General features: G+C 43.3%; 1 protein-coding gene across 2 annotated transcripts in view; it reads left to right on the top strand.

The window, feature by feature from the left end:
* Nucleotides 1-3,283: 3,283 nt before the first annotated feature.
* Nucleotides 3,284-16,855, top strand: part of Adamts3 (ADAM metallopeptidase with thrombospondin type 1 motif 3) — a 201,099-nt gene continuing 187,527 nt past the window's right edge. For both annotated transcript variants that reach the window (XM_035453248.1, XM_035453249.1), the window contains exon 1: nucleotides 3,284-3,307. In XM_035453248.1, coding sequence (XP_035309139.1) covers nucleotides 3,295-3,307 — 13 coding nt within the window. In that variant the 5' untranslated portion in view covers nucleotides 3,284-3,294. The remainder of the gene's footprint in view (nucleotides 3,308-16,855) is intronic.

The raw sequence follows: 16,855 nt of genomic DNA, 5'->3' as shown, positions 1-16,855 counted from the left end.
ATTGTTGTTTGTTGTACAAAAAAGTGGTTCCGTGACAAGTGTCTGAAAGTTGTAAACCGACACAAGAACACCACTGTAGCATCATTTGTCATCACTTAAGATCAGGGAGTTTTAGAGCGGAAATACCTCAGAGGAGAGAAACCAAAATGGAGTTCCAGGACTTGCCAGTTGGACAGCTGTTGGGACAGGGAACCGCTCTAGAGCTCAGGTCTGCTTGTACTCCCCTTTTCTTTTCTTTGCCTGTATACAATGATCACATGTTTACTTTATGCAAGATTGAGGCTTATTGGTTTTTAATGGATAGGACAACCTGGTGCAAAGTTCAGGTGTTCCTCCCTAGACCTCAAGTCAAGGACAGCCCACAACCATGCTGCAGGCTGGAGTTGAGAGGGGAAAGTCAATTTAGAGGTCCTTCAGTCCTGAGGGTCTAATCCTACTTCTAAACAATAATTAACTCATTAACCTAATACAACTAGATGAGGCCACTTTCCAAATGTTCCTGGAAATGTTCTCCTTTTACGATTTTGACAAGACAAAGCCAACACGGCACTGAGCACTGTGTGATGTGTAAGCTAGGGGACAGCCTTTCCTTTAGCTCTCTAGGAATAAACAATTTATAAAGGTGCATAGCAAAAAATTAGCCGCATTTTGGCAGGATCACCTCTTCAGGACTTGACTCCACTTCCGTATTTCCAGGTGAAGTCTTGAAAATTCCACCTCAACATGAGCTTTATTACTCTCTGTTCTAATCCTGGGTGAGGGTGGTCCTTCAGGACTGGGACCGCTCCCCCACCTCCCACCCACGGCCACCCTGGTCTACTCCAGCGAGGTGGGTCTGGGATTCCAGCAACTCTCGGATCACTGTCCTTTCCTCCCAGAAAGCTGCAAACCGCAGAAGTCACTAGATAACTTAATCTGGGTTTAAGTAAGAGACCCCGCGGCCTGTGTACTCTAGTGATAAACGGAAACATCCGGCTGAGTCAAGAAAGGGAACGCGGTATCTTTGAAAACTAATATAAACGAATAAAGCATAAACAAGAGCTTTGCGGAGAGAGTCCTCCCGCCCCCCACGCCCATCCAAGGGTGGGAGGGGATGAGTGTCTGGAGGGGAAAATCCCCCACGTCCTTGGGCTTCTGTCGGGAGACTTTCCCGTGCCTGGCGGGGTGGGAGGAGGGGGGATAGGGGAGAGGCTGGAGGAGGTGATTTCCTCCAGCTCAGGTCTAGTCCCCCGACCCTCCCCCTCCCTCCGCCAGTCGGATTGGGAGGCGCGCCTGGACCCTCCCCGCCCTCGTCCCATCACGGAGACCTGGACCACGGGGTCCAGGCGGCGCTTTCGCAGCCCCGGGCCGGTGCGAGTCCTGACCCTACGCCGGGGGGCGCGGGCCCCGCGTGACGTGGGCGTGCGGCGGGAGGGGCCGCCTGGGGGAGGGGGGATGGCTCGGCCGCCTTATTAGCGCCCGGCGGGTCGCGGGTAGAGAGCAGACGGCCCGGGCCGCGAGCAACCGGAGCGGGCGAGCGGCCCACTCCTCCCTCCTCCTAGGCGGCCGCCTCCTCCCCTCGTCCTCCCGCCCCCACTGCGTGTACGGCGGAGGCTCCAGGGCTTGCGCTGCCTCTTTCTCCCGCTCGCTGGGCTCTGGTTCCCACTTTCCCCGGCCGCCGCGCTCCCGGGACCCGAGCAGTCTCCGTGCTTAGCTTCGGCGGCCCACGGTGCTCCGAGAGCCTCGCAAAAGCAGCCCCGGGGCAGAGAGTGGGACGCCCCGGTCCCTTCCCCCGCTTGGGTCAGCTTCTGCCCGGCTCGCAGCACCTTGGGAGGACAGGGTGAGAAGGTGAAGTGGAAAGGACCGACAGGGCACGGGGCCAGGCGCACAGCTCACATTGCCTTTTCATTGAGCAAAGCCCAAGATCTTTCTTTCTTTCTTTCTTTCTTTCTTTCTTTCTTCTTCTTCTTCTTTTTTTTAAGCTCTGCAACCCCCCTTCCCCTTCTTCCATTTCCTTTGCGCTTTTTAAAGGAAACTTATTTTGGGGTGGCTTGCGCTGGGGTTGCTGCTTTGCCCAGTAGTTGCGAAGTGCTCTCGACTCGTGATGGTGTTCCTGTCACTTTGGTTGATAGCAGCCTCTCTGGTAGAGGTTAGGACGTCAGCTGATGGACAAGTAAGTGGAAAATAATAATAAAAAACTCAAACCCAGCCTTTTCCCGACAGAGTTCCTCCCCTCCGTCCCCTTCACTCCCCCCCCTCCTCTTGCCACCCTTCTGGGGCATCTTCTGTGTTCCGAGACGCGTGGAGGGCCCGGCGCTGCGCAGGGCTTGGGGGGCTGGGGGCTAATTGCACGGGAGAGGAACAACCCTCTCCCGGGAGCCGGGGCTCCTCACACCTGGGGCTTCCCTAGTCCTAGTCCGTGGCGAACAGGAGCAGTCCAAATGTCAGACTGCAGCCAGGTCGCATCCTAGTGGGGCTATCAGGCTGTCCCCTTTTGCAAGGGCGCTCGGGGCGCTCTGGTGAAGTTAGGGTTTCGGATCGCGGATTCTGGAGCCCAGAGGATCTCCCTTCTCCTGACTCCCTGTTTCTGCGGGTAGCCAGGGACAAGGGGTTTCAAGAAGTCCCCAGGCAGGACCCGGTGCTACCCAGCAGACACGTGTCCTGGGAGGACCGCGGCCCGGCTGCAGTTTGACAGTTGGGGAGGGCCAGGGACGTTTCCTGCCCTCGCCTTTTCCGCGGGCAGCCTAAGCTGGAGGAGTCTGCCGCCTCTTCCCCTCCCCCTCCACACAACTCCTCCTCTTTTTAAAGCTAAATTGAGTGCAGCTCTGGTGCTTTTCGGCCCTGCCCCCACCCCGCGGAGACTCCAGGTGAAGCTGATGCTTCAGAAGAGTCTTTGAAGGAGTCTCAGGCAGGCGAGCCTTTTGTAGTAAATCAAGTCATTGCTGAACCGGTGCGTCTCTCAGGGCATGGTTTCTCTGTGAGTTTTGTAACCTCTCTGGTCTGGTGCCCTAGTATTGGAGTTTTCCGAAGAGGCCATTGAGGGTCACTATTTATTTTACTGGCTTCACAGATACTAAAATTAAAGCCGGCCAACAAGTCCCTTTCTCAAATAGTCATTGAATTGGCTCCTGTCACAGGAACCTTCTAGGAACTAAGTAAGGTTCAGCCTTCAGGCAGCAATTTACAGTCTCTCGGTCTTCTGATTAACCAGCTCCCCGAAAAGCACTGATGGTAGAAATAAACGGCACAGGACGATAAGATGAAATCCAGTAACTGTTTCTTTTTTTACCCCCCTTCTAGGCTGGTACTGAAGAAATGGTGCAAATAGGTAAGCCTCCTTCTCAGATGTCACGCTTTCCCTAGCTGAGAGAGGGGAACAAAGTAAGCTGAGCAAAAGAATTGGTCCCGAAACTTTTCTAATTAGTGTTTAAAATAATTCGTAGTCTGGAACGATTTCTACGAGTCCGATTTCCGTGGGAGGGTCCTATTTTTCCCAGGCTAAATTATAGTGGTGTCAATATCCTCCCTAGTAGTTCAACTTCCCAAGCCTTAATTTATTACTGATTTGGTAAGAGTCACTGGTATGCACTGGAAGGGTTTTTGCGGGGCTGGAACACAAGAGATGCATCAAGTCAGACCATCAACTTGTGTAATGTAGGGTGACAGTTGTAGGAAGGCCAGGGAGAAAAGGGAAATGATCAAGAGAGAATTCACATTTTTTTTTTCTCTCAATTTTGTCTGCTTTGTCTACACTCTTGGGTGACTTCTTTTATTTCATGAAAGTTATTTCATAAAATAATTATTTTGAAATATATGATACTATTAAGGCCTTTTGCAAACAAAATTAAATACTTGAGTAATACCTGCTGCTGTGGGGGCTATTAATTACTCCCTTTTTTTTTTTTACCAGTGAGGAGACTAAAGTTCAGGGTATATGATTTGTAATAGGCTACTCCAAAAACAATTGTCATTTCTCGAAGTCATCCATAATACTATGTTTTGAATGCTCACATTAGAAAGCCAGGATACAATCAACACCCTAAACACATATTAAAATTTATTCTATGGGTAACCTGCTGCCTATGTTGGTTCACATGTGTACAATGCCTAAGGAGGCCAGAAGAGGGCATCAGATCCCCTGGAACTGGAGTTACAGATGGTTGTTAGCCACCATCTGGGTACTGTGAATTGAACTGGGGTACTCTGAAAGAGCACCCAGTGCTGTTGACCACTGTTTTAGTTACTTCTCTATTGCTGTGATGAGACACCATGATCAAGGCAATTTTGGGGCTTATATTTTCAAAGGGTTAGAGCCCAATATCATCATAGCCAGATGACATAACCGTGGCAGCAGGCGGGCAGACAGACAGGCAGGCATGATGCTGGAGTAGTAACCAGAGCTCACATCCTGAGACACAGCTACAAGGGAGAAAGAGACTATCTGGAAATAGCATGAGTCTTTTGAAACCAAAACCCACCCCTAGTGACACAACTCCTCCAACAGAGCCCTTCTCCTAATCCTTCCCAAACATTTCCACCAACTAGGGGCGGTGTATTCAAGTATAGGAACCTACAGGGAACATTCGTATTCAAACCACCACACCATCCATGATAACACATTTTATTTAAATTACTTTGAAGGATAGTATTAGTTTTGGCAGACCCTGAATTTTGTATTTTTGAAGTGACAATGTGAAATCTGTTTGTCGAGACAGGGTTTCACACAGCTCAGGGTTGGCTTGGAACTCACTAGGTAGGCAAGAACGTCCTTGAACTTCTGATCCAAGTGTTGAGACTAGAGGTATCTGCTGTTACACCAGGCTGTAAAGTCATTTTTCTCTTAAGAGAAAAGTTTTTATCTGTTCTGCTGTATACTTGTTTACAAGTAACTGACGACTTACCAAATGCTGGGTGTGTGTTAATTGCTTGATATGCATTATCTGGTCTGATTCTCACAGTCTCAGGATGGGCTAGGTGAGTTTATTAAAGAGACGAGGAAGCTTTGCTCCAGCTGTCTGTTGCAGTGCCCAGGGAGGTCCACACTTGTTAACTAATGAGTGAAGCCAAGATCCAGAGCCAGAGCTGTGTACAAATGTCCTCTGACTTAGGATGAGATTATGTTTTGTAGGCTCATTATGAATTGGAAATACTGTGACTCAGAAAATGCATTTAATACACCCAACTTAGGGAGTGAAGAAGTCTGGCTAGAAGTGTAACTGTTGAGTATTGCTGATGTGGATTGCTGATGGATGGAGGTAGCTGCTGGATCTTGATGCTGCAGCTCCATGTGTGAGCATGGTAGTTCTGTTAGTGCTATTTTGAGAAGGATCAAAACTCAAAGTTGTGTAGTTCTTCCTCAGTCCATTTCACGTTTGTAACACCGAGGAGCTGTGAATCACCTATAGGTGCAGCATGCATGCACGGAAGCATGTATGGAACTCTTACTTGGGGCTTAGTGTTGTGAGTCTCCTCCACAGCGTTAGAGTTTTAAGTGGCAAGAGTAGCACAGAAGGGAGAATGGCAGCTGAGAATGCACTGCAAACTGCCTAAGAAGAGGCATTAGTTGTGTGATTGATTGCACTCAGCCATCTATCTTTTTAAAGAAAAACAAAACACACACAAAAAAAACAAAATAAAACAATAAAACCCCAAGTAGGAAAAGAACAGTCTTGGTTTTAATTATATGTACACTCTGGCATTTCAATATGTAATAAAAAGGAGTTTTAAGATGGCCCATTCATTCTTCCAACACATTTTATTCACATAATAACACGAGTTGCTCTGATGCAGTTTTGAGAATCAGGATGCTCTAGTGAAAGAGGCCTGGGATTGGCTTTGGTCCAGACCTTTTGTTGGTGTCAATTACTTTCGTAGTCCTTTCTGCAGAAAAGAAAGCAGTGAAGGTATGCTTAAGTTTTAGCTTGAAGGTGATGAGTCAGCAGCCTGGCAGGGGCACTCTTGGTGCTCTTAGGTTGGATTTCTGGAGATTTATAGCACTTGTCTCCCTACACACCTTTTCTATGGGATTCCTCTTTGCTATTGTCATTTTTACTCAAGTTTAATGAAAACAAAAACAACCTAAGAGATTTTTGAACCCAGAATCTTGTACTAATGAAGTATAACCATCATTTATAGTCAATGAGCTGACTCTGTGGAGTTTTTAAAATGCTCTGTTTCAGAAAATCTTATCTGTAGTAATGAGTTTTTCTTTGCTGTCTCCATTTGAAGAGGGACTTACAGCTTCAGTAAGATGCGCTTCTATGAATTTAACTGTTTCTTTCAATAGCCATTCATTTGAAAGGTTATATGCAACACTTGGAGATACTGCTTGATACATTAGGAACAACTAATCTAGTCCGTAAAATTTATGTATTTATTATTTATATCTATTTCATTATACATTGGCTAGAGAAATTCCATAGCTCTGAATGGTTTCTGAGTATATTTCAGGAAGAGATAAACATAATTTACCAATAAACCACAAACTATGGAGGAGACAAATTTGAGAGGGATTAAAGTTTCATATGCTTGCAAGATAGTTCGTATTCAGTGTACAGCTTGCTGCTGCTTATATGGTGTGTACTAGTGTACATGGATCAGTAAGCAGAATATTACTAGCACCCTTGTGCCCCTGTCCATCACCTTCCTGGTGCGAATCCCTCATTAAAGGTAATCACATTCCTGATTTCTAACAGGGTTAGATTAATTTTAACTGGCACTTCTTTTTATAATTGAAATCGCACCATATTGTTCTGTAATATATGGCCCAAGGTGTCAATCAAAAAAATCTGCAAGACATGTGTCTAGAGTAGGAGAAGGATTTTATTTAGGTAGACAGAAGGCAGTTAATAGTGGTAGGAATGGCAGGTTAGAATACATTGGTTTTCTTACCTACATAGTCTTATAGGGGATATGAGTTCTCTCTTAGCCAGTAGGAAAAATACATTCTTGGCGTGTGGGGAAGTATGACTCATTCTAGGGAAACAGATATTGAACTCCGATCTCGTTTGTGGCTTGTCAAGTAGAAACTACCTACTTTTCCCCCAAACTATGCATGTTGAAGTAAATTTCGTGTGTGTCTGTATGGTCAAGCATGTTTCATTAGCTCACTGGCATGTTTCTGCCGCCTGTTAGGGAACTCTTTCTTGTCTGACTCAGCACATGGTCTTGGTGGGATGCAAGGGAGTAATTGTGGGCATCTGGCTGACTGGCTTAATTGGGTTAGGAGGCTTGCTCCGTGACACATGAGGGTTAGGAAACAATTATAGTTCTTTAGAATTTGGAAAATCTGAAAAAGAACCCTCAGTCTCTTTGTTTTGAAACCATCACTTTGCTATTCTCTGGGTATCATTTGAGGAAGGTTCATGATGTTGCATGAAGCTGTCTTTCCTCAGCAACCCTTGTTGGAATTGGGGAATGCTCATTTTTCTCTGCTCTATTTCTAGTCTTTAGTTGCAAAACCCATTGCATTTCATTCTTTATAAAGGAGGCTGTCTTTGTCCACTCAGACATCTAGTTTCCTAAGAATTGCTTTGTCATCACTGGCCTTTATCTATATCTATCTCTATGCATAGTTTTCAGAGTTTAGTGGGAGTCACTTACTTGTTGGTTGACATCGAGTAAGGAAATACTATCACTGATTACTGCATGAAAGCTAAGACCCTGGCTTGAAGATAGCTCTGTCTTAGTAAATAAAGCCATGCTTGGTACCTGGTGGTCCACAGAGGCTCAGTACTCGGTGACTAGCTTTAGCAGACAGGGCATCATTACATCGAGAACTTTCTGTTCTGGATTTCCTTAAATGCTTTTGTTCTGTGCCTTTCTTCAGGTTTAGGGAGTCCCTACAAAAAAAAAAAAAAAAAAAAAACAGTGACTATGATAATGGCTACTAGTTAATCGTTCAATGTTAGCAAGGCATCTTGTGGCTACTTTTATACCACAAAGCACAAGGACCTGGGCCCATTCATTTTGTGTGCCTTTCGTATAATCAGTTTGGGATTATTGTCCCATTTGCCTGCTCTCCCTTGTAATTAAAGATCGTTGTTGCTGTTTAACTGAAAATTTTCCTGCCCATGCTTTTTCTGTTTCCCTGTTGCTGTCTAAAATCATGCTGTAGTGCTTAGAAATGTTAAGAAAACCCACAAGGTCACCCCTGCCTCAGGATGACGAACTTCAAACATTCTTTGCCTGTGAGAGGCCAAAATTCAGACTGCCTTGGAAATCCATTAGGGATAGTTCCAAATGGCCTGGTAAAATTATGAGTGGTTTCGGGATGAAGAATCTGGTTATATCACTTGGACTGTCTACAGGGGTGACTTCTACGGAGTTCATTCTCTCTGCACCAGGATTGAAGTTAGCAGTGGAGCCTCTCCTCAGCAATCCTGTGATGGAATACAGATCAGCTTTTTTCCCCCTAAACTACACTGGTACCTCTCCAGGAAGCTGTTGTTCTTGTATTCTGATTAGAGATGTACTACATGAATGCACTGAGGTTATCTCCTTTACTGTTTCTGTGTTCTCTGAAACTCTGATAGTCAAAGCCAAAAGAACTGACAGGTTAGCAATTTTTTACTCACTGTTCTTTTAATTGCAGCCTTTCAGACTTGAGATTTTTGGATTGGGAGGCTCAACTGGTAAAGTGTATGTAGATGTTCCAAAACCTGAAAGAATAAACACCACGGCCCTAAACATTTTGGCTAAGGAATGATCAGCCTGTATACATGAAACATAGTTGGTGTGCAGTCTGGTTGGAATTACTCGTGATATGTTTTTGTATGAAGAAAAACTGGTTTGGCATATTTGTTTTTGTTTTTCATATCATCACAAGCTTCTTGCAAAAGATGCAGAATTCCATCATGCTAATTGTCCATAACTTGATAATTATCTTTCTCATGGTATCTGCTTTCCCATAGTATTGAAATTTGCCAGCTGGTGTTATATATAGGTCATTACCTGCATTTTAAGTGACTCCTTACAGAGAAAGTCCCAGAAGTTGGTTTTTAAGCAGATGCACATCATATATTTTGACAAATGGCTTTTGGGGGAAAAAAAGCATGGAATAAACTACTTGCAACTTAGGAGTAAATTGGCTATTAAAACAGTTAAAATTAATTTTGGCTTTGTTTAAATATTAAAATACATTTAAATACTTAAAGAGTGAAAGATGCAAGATTATTTGTCATTTTTGTTATTGAAAATAATAAATATGAGCAGTTATATAAGCATGGTTTTGTAATTTTATTAGTACTTTGGGAAGACCCATAGACTAGAAGGAGAGCAGAGACAAAATAAAATTCAAGACTTACATCTTTAAAACAGAAAGCAATGTGTGTGGAGTCTCCAAGACAAGGAATCTCTGATCCCATGTGTAATTGATTCATCTTAATTTCCCAAGTAACTGTGCATGAGTTTTATGACTAACTATAATCCCTAAGACAGATTTTGTGGTAAAATGTCATTTTCTTGTTTATAAGAATGACTGCCACAAATTCAGCATGATGAATCTGTGTGGACTTCAGACAGATTGCAAGCAGCTTGAAACATATCTTAATTTGACTCTAAAACAAAAATAGCTTTTGGGGAACTTGTAGGTCAAATAGAATTAAAAATATGAGCTCCCAACTCAGGCACTATCTCTTAGTCTTAACATTTTTGTTCATATTGAGTATAGACACGTGTTCACAAATACATTTAAACAAAGCAGTAATTGAAATAATTAGTGATGCAACTTGGAGTTCTTTTACATGTAAAAACCTCTCTTTTATTGCAAAGTCTGTCCTGAGGATTTATTGGTATCTTATATCTTTACATTATCAAGTGGTCAGGGAACAGGCTGTACTAACTGACACCCTAACCCTTCCAGTGTCACTTTCCTGTGTACAATTTCAGCATATCATGTTACTTCTTACTTCCTAGAGGTGTGATACTTTTATTTAGATTTCTAAAATGCTGCTCCATGGTAAACAAGTCAGACCAACAGCTGTTGGCATTAGAATGTCTTAGATTTGTACTTAGAAAAACATTTTAAAAAGTTATTAGTATGCATAAATATGACATTCCAAAGTGCTTTGCACTTTGATACCATGTAGCAAAATCCCTCCTGTTTACTTAAAGACAGGTATTTCATTCTGTTTCCTACATTTCAGTTCTAGTGCCCAACATGAGTTTTCAGGTACATCAACTTGCTGTGCCATGCCTTGTAAAGTGTCCAGCCACTTAGCATACCAAACCCTCTTTGAGCATTTTATTTTCACATACTACCTTCATGCTGATTTCTCAATGCAGGGTTGCTTAAGTCATTGAAATACAGCAGTGAAGGGAGTTGAGTAAGGTACAAGACAAAAAGTTCTTCCATCTGGGTTACTCATAGCTGTATTTTGTGGTACAGCATGAGTCTTTCTTATCTGAAATGCTTGGGGCCAGAAGTGCTTGGATTTGAGTTTAGGGGTTCTAGGCTATTTGTGTAGAATTGCCTTGCTGCCTAACCCAAACACCTCAAGTCTGAAAGGTTGCAAGGTTGTAGAACTTTTAAGTGTCGTGTCAGTTCTCCGCACATTTGGGGGTTCTGAGCTTATCAGATTTGAAATTTTCTTGACTAGGATGGAAGACCTTACCTGGCTCAATTCTTTGATTTTTTTTCTCCACTTTATTTATTGGAATTCCTTTGTCTTCATTTCATGGAAATTTATAGAGCATAACCCGCCATCTTGAATAAAAGCGATAGGATCCGGTGCTCATAGGTAAAAAGCAAACAAAAAACAGATTGATAAGGTAATGAAATTCAGCCATGGCTAAAGCTGCAGTTCAAAATATGCTGTTACCTTTCCCCAGCTCCACTTCCAGCAGTCTCTTCCCCTGCACTGGCCCTCTCTGCCTCTGTATTGTCTTTCTTTTTTTCTACCAGGACTAGCCTGGTGTCCCCAAGTTGTGAAAAAATTCGTCATCAGTACTCTAGGTGGCCATTCCACATTTTATTTCACTAAAGAGACATCTCTGTCTAGATAGCTTCAGTACATTTGCCGATAGAGACTTACTGACTCATAAGCTTAACTTTGAAATGGTGCCTATGGTATGTGGATTAGTTCCCACCCTCCTAAAAGACCTGCATCTGAATCCTTGGAATCTGTGCCTCTAGTAAAGGAGGAGACAGTTGGTAGGTAAAAGTAGGTTGCTAATCAAGTGACCTTAAAATAGATTTTAAGTAGAAAGGTAGGCAAAGGGTGCTGGAGGAATGATGGCACAAGGAGGACTGTGTCTGGGGTGGCTTTGCAGATCAGAGATGGGGAGATCATAAGCCTCGAAGCTGAGGAAGACAGGGAACAGTCCCCTCCCAGAGCTTCCAGAAGCACTGGCCCTACTGGCACCCTCCTTTACACCCAGCTCGATGCAGCATAGCCTTTGAGCATTCCTGCTGATTATCACTAAATTTACACTAATCCGTTAAACCAAAAATAGAACACTCATAGCTTTACCACTTGTAAACCAAATTATTTCAGATTTTGAAAACTTAGTTGTCATAAAGAGCATTTCCATGAAGACCTTTCAGGATTCTCTACATTTTAGCACTACTTTCCCTGGCTTTACCACTTGTGAACAAATCCTAATGTTTATGGTTTTAAATTCTAGATCCAGTATTAATCATTAAATTACTAACCCCCTCCAAATAGTAACAAATGTGATGAATATTGATTTGTAATGTCTGATGTAGCTCTTGGGATTACAGTTTCTAAAAGTGATAGCCAGCCAGTTGAGTTTTTTTTTTTTTTTTTTTTTCAAAATCGAAGCTAGGAATGTTAACATTTTGGCATTTGTTCCTCACAAACAAACAAAGAAAGAAAACAAAACACAATCCCAACTTACCCCCTCATATTGTTATTCTGTTATTATTTGGTTATTTGAAGATGTAGCCCAGAAAATACTTGGCTACTTCTCCTCAAAGCCCACATTTCCTTCTCTTACCTGATTTAATGTTCCAGAACACTGAAGAATGTGCTGTTCCCTCCTAAGTGACTTTGTGGAACATAATAAACATTGTGCAATCGCAACAGATATTTATTAAAAGGCAGATAAAAAAGAGGGATAATCTCTAAGTTCACAGTTCTTTATTTCTTAATGAGCCCCCCCCCACCACTGCCTTTTCATTTTTCAAATAGCTTCATGAAGAAGCTTGGACTGTGAAAATGGAGGTGTGGCTAAAGACCCACTGAGAAACTGAGAACAGTCTGTCTTGTGGTGATAAGAGCCTAGAGGAGTGAATGGAGAAGACAAAATTGGCAGGGCACTTGGCTATGTTCCAAATTTCAACATGTTGGTAATTGCTTGGGAGAGAATATGTGTTCCCTTCCCTGCAAGTGTTTATAGCCCTGCTAAGCCCTTCGGCATCTGGTGTCCACTTTAATGTCCACCCTTCACCCTGTTCTCCTGTTTGGTAGAACAGCTGGCCACTGTCAGTGGCGATGAGAGTTCTTTCTTTCCCTTGGGCTCAGGATTTGGGGGTGTTGTTGCTTGAGCTGCTTCTTCAGCTGGTCTCAGAAATGCTGGTTCGATTTCACTCTCCAGGCCAGCTTACTGTGTTTCTGAGAATTTGTACCTGATCAAGGAAGTTGCCTACATGAGCTGCCTCTCCAAAGTGCTGTGCTCAGCAGTTCTCGGGAAAGAATCCCAGGTCCCTTGGTGGGATCATAGGGCAAGAACTGCAGCTCTCCTGGGATTTAGGGCCTCTGTAAGCTGAGGTTTAGGGTCCTTGTAGCCACAGCAGGCATTGCAGACTGGAGTAGGAGCACAGGGAAAAGGTCCTCGGGGATGGGAAGAACTTCTTTCCTTTGACAGTGGTAAATCATTTTTCATGTGTTCCGATTGTGCTAAGTGGAGCTGGTCCTTCACGTTGCTTACTTTGAGTCTTGTCATTCATTTCCATTGTACAGATTTCCCTCAGTGAGCCTTCATTTTCACAATTTGCTTGCAAGATGCCAAAGCCTTCATCAAGCTAGTGCCCACACCCAAATGCAGGCTTTTCTGACTCCAGACCTTTAGTGCCCAAACACCACCCCCAGGTCTCTTCTGGGGAAGGATATAAGCATCAGTCTCAAGTGTCCCCATATGTCCTGTGCCTGTGAAAGCCTTGATATTGGTTAGAACACATAAACATGCCTGGGATATGGGGAATTTATACCTCGTCACTGAGATGGGAGCTTTATCATGCACTGGGGGCATCTGGAATCCTTTGAGACATATGTGTATCACTGGATAACATACCTTGAAGGACAGTTGACACATTTTCCCTGTTGTAGCACCTGTGGCTAAATGTATAAAGGAACTATGATGACTAGGTGTCTTGACCAGCCCCACATAGAATACTCACTCCCAAGAAACCACAGCCCCAGAAGCGCCAGCTTTCCCTTCCTCCCCACTCTGAGAAGGGACATTCAACCCAGTTACTGTCTTACACGTCTTCCCTAGAGGCCTTCACATTTTGGAAATCCTAAGTCACACACATAGCTAGAAACCTCTTATACTGATGGCTTTGATTTGTGTCATATGACTTGATAGTGAGAACTATGGAAGCTTAGACCAGGAAGTCTGTCTGTTATGCACTGGTTTCCTGGAAAGGATGGGACTTAAGGGCCCATGTTGGGGGCTCAGCTGGATTCACCTAGTTCATCCCTTTGCCTGGCAGTCCAGCAGAGTGGTCTGTAAGAGTAGGGTGGGTAAGCCAGGCCTTCGGAGCACAACTGGGGCTACTGGGGATGATGCTGAGACCACATTGCAGAGGGACTTAATATGCAACTTTAAAGTGGCTTCCTTTATTGTTGTATTAATAAAAAATGGTGGGGAGTCAGATACTAGTATAAAACCTGGTAGATCCACAGAGCAGTGGAGAAAATGATCAGTGACCTCACTCTGCACTCTTCCCAGCTTGAAAGGGCTGCCTATCTCCTTTGGCCCTTCCTTATTCTTGTGTGTTCATCTGTCTCCTCAGAGATGGCCAGAAACCTCTGTGATCCACTTTGGCCACCCAAATGTGAACTCCCCTCCCCCAACCAAGGTCCCACTCCTTTGGAGGTCTCAGAGCAACAACACAAACAAATCTCCCACAACACAACTTAAGTTTTCATTTAAATTAAGTTGCTTTGTCTCCAAGTTTCTGTTTTATTAGAGTATTTGGCTAGCAGTTTGGGAGTCTAACATGAATACATATATTAATGTTATGAGTTTTATCAAGAAATAATGGGAAACTATTTGGAAAGAACAGCATGGTAAAATTCATTACTCTGTGTACATGTTTGTGTGATGCTGGGGGTTGTACTCAGGGTAGAGACCTCTGCTACTATATGTGCACATATTCAATATATATTATTGTAAGCACTTTGAATTGATTGTATCATTTCATTTTTATAATGACTCCATGGTGGTGTGAAAGAAAGTGACCCCCATAGGGAGTAGCACTATCAGGAGGTGTGGCTTTGTTGCAGTAGGTATAGTCTTCTTGGAGGAAGTGTGTCACTATGGGGGTGAGCTTTGAGGTCTCCTATGCTCAAGATACACTCTGTATAGGACACAATCTCCTTTTGCTGTCTGTGGATCAAGATTTAGAACTCTTAGCTCCTCCAGTACCATGTCTGGCTGCATGCCACTCGACATTATGATAATGGACTAAACTTCTGAAATTGTAAGCAAGCCCCAATTAAATGTTTTTCTTTAAAAGAATAGGTCTGGTCATGGTGTCCCTTTACAGCAATAGAGACCCCAACTAAGACAAACCCTGTGAAGTAAATACTGTCATCTTCATTTTCATGGATAAGAGTGGACATAGAATATCTTAGGTCACTAAAATCACTAAGGGATGGCATAGTCAAGGCATTGCAGACCTGGGGCTTTACAGTAGTTCTCTTGGCAGTGATTTGGACAGTATTTTTGGTATAATTTACATAATATTTAGTAAGGAAAACTATAGGTGGGGAATTTGGACTTGGCCCTTGGTAGTATTTCTTTAATTTTTTTTTCATTTTACATACTAACCTCAGTTCCCCCTCCCTCTACTTCTCCCACCCCACCTCTCCCTCATCCTGTCTATCCCCACATCCACTCAGAGGGGGTAAGGCCTCCCTTGGGGAGTCAACAGTGTCTGGTCAAGTTGTGGCAGGACCAGGATCCTCCCCACTACATCAAGGTTGAGCAAGGTATTCCACCACAGGGAATGGGCTCCAAAAAATCCAGTTCATGTACCCAGGTAAGTCCTGGTCCCACTGCCAGGATCCCGACAAAAAGATCAAGTCACACAACTGTCAAATTCATTCAAAAGGCCTAGTTCAGTCCCATCCAGGTTTACCCAGCTGTCAGTCCGAGTCCATGTGCTTCCACTAGCTTGGGTCAGCTCTCCCTGTGGTTTTCTCTATCATGCTCTTCACCCATCACTTGCTTACATGATCCCTCCTCTGTCTTCAACTGAAGTCCAGGAACTCAGCCCTGTGCTTGGCTGTGGATCACTGCACCTGCTTCCGTCAGTTACTGGGTGAAGGTTCTGTGATGACAGGTTAGTCACTAATCTGATTATAGGGGAAGGCCAGTTCAGGCACCCTCTCTACTATTGCTAGGATTCTTAGCTGGGGTCATTCTTGTGGATTCTTGGGAATTCCCCTAGTACCTACCAGGTTTCTCGCTAATTCCATAATGACTCCCTCTATCAAGATATCTCTTTCATTGTTCTCCCTCTCCTTCCCTCCCACAACCTGGCCATCTCAATCCCTCATATTCTCATCCTCATCCCCTCACTTCTGCCCCTGATCCCAGTTTACCCAGAAAATCTTAACTATTTCTCCTTCCTAGGAACTTCTATGTGTCTCCCTCTTAGGGTCTCCCTTTTTACCTAGCTTCTTTTGGTTGTGGATTGTAGCCTGGTTATCCTTTGCTTTGTGCCCAATATCCACTTATAAAAGAATACATGGCATGTTCATCTTTCTGGGTCTGGGTTACCTCACTCAGGATGACTTTTTTAGTTCTGTCTATTTGCTTGGCAGTATTTCTTTGTGAGGTAATGAGTACTTAGAAGTGACTAGAAAAAAGGAGGGGCAGTTTGTAGGGAAAATCATTAGGTCTTAAACAATACCATAATGGGAAGAAAATTTGGTGTAACTTCCTGACTTGTTTTATGACTATAAGCACACTGTGAGCAGAAAGGGTGAAGTCAGAGGAGCAAGATGAATATTCATTTTTTTATTTAGATGAGTTAAGGATTCTCAGCAGAGAACTGATGGATTTCAGCTACAGTGTGAAAGGTGTTGTTTTCTTTGAGTGTATTTTGCCTTGATTTGTTGACTGTGTGTACAGTATCATGCTAAAAACACAGACATGTATGAAAGGAACTAAAACCTCAGAAATGATTCAAGTTTAGAAATTATTAAGGACAATCTACCATGGTTAACATTCAACCAGAAAGTCAAATAATTCTAAATGCAAGCTGAAGGCTCCTTTCTGAAATGCCTAGGACTGTAAATGTTATTGATTTCAGATTTTGGAAGATTTGCATCTATACAATGAGATATTTTAGGGATAAGAACCAACCCAAAACAAGAAATTCACTTATGCTTCATATATATTTCATGTATCTCATAGCTGAAAGACAATCCTATACATTTTATTGTACCAGGATATTGACTGTGGCTTGTCACAAGAAGTCAAGTGTAGATTTTCTGCTTATGACATCTTATCCACCCTCAAAGTTTCAGAAGTTAGAGCATTTTGGATCCATTTTTCACTGTTTTCAGAATTTCAGATTTAGATAATTTTGGGTCCATTTTCTGCTGTTTTCAGGATTTCAGATTTTAGAGCATTTTGGGTCCATTTTCCATAGGTTTTGGGATTAGAATTTTCAGCCTCT

Source organism: Cricetulus griseus, assembly GCF_003668045.3.
Source record: "Cricetulus griseus strain 17A/GY chromosome 1 unlocalized genomic scaffold, alternate assembly CriGri-PICRH-1.0 chr1_1, whole genome shotgun sequence".
Classification (NCBI taxonomy): domain Eukaryota; kingdom Metazoa; phylum Chordata; class Mammalia; order Rodentia; family Cricetidae; genus Cricetulus; species Cricetulus griseus.
This window is presented reverse-complemented; position numbering and strand designations above follow the sequence as displayed.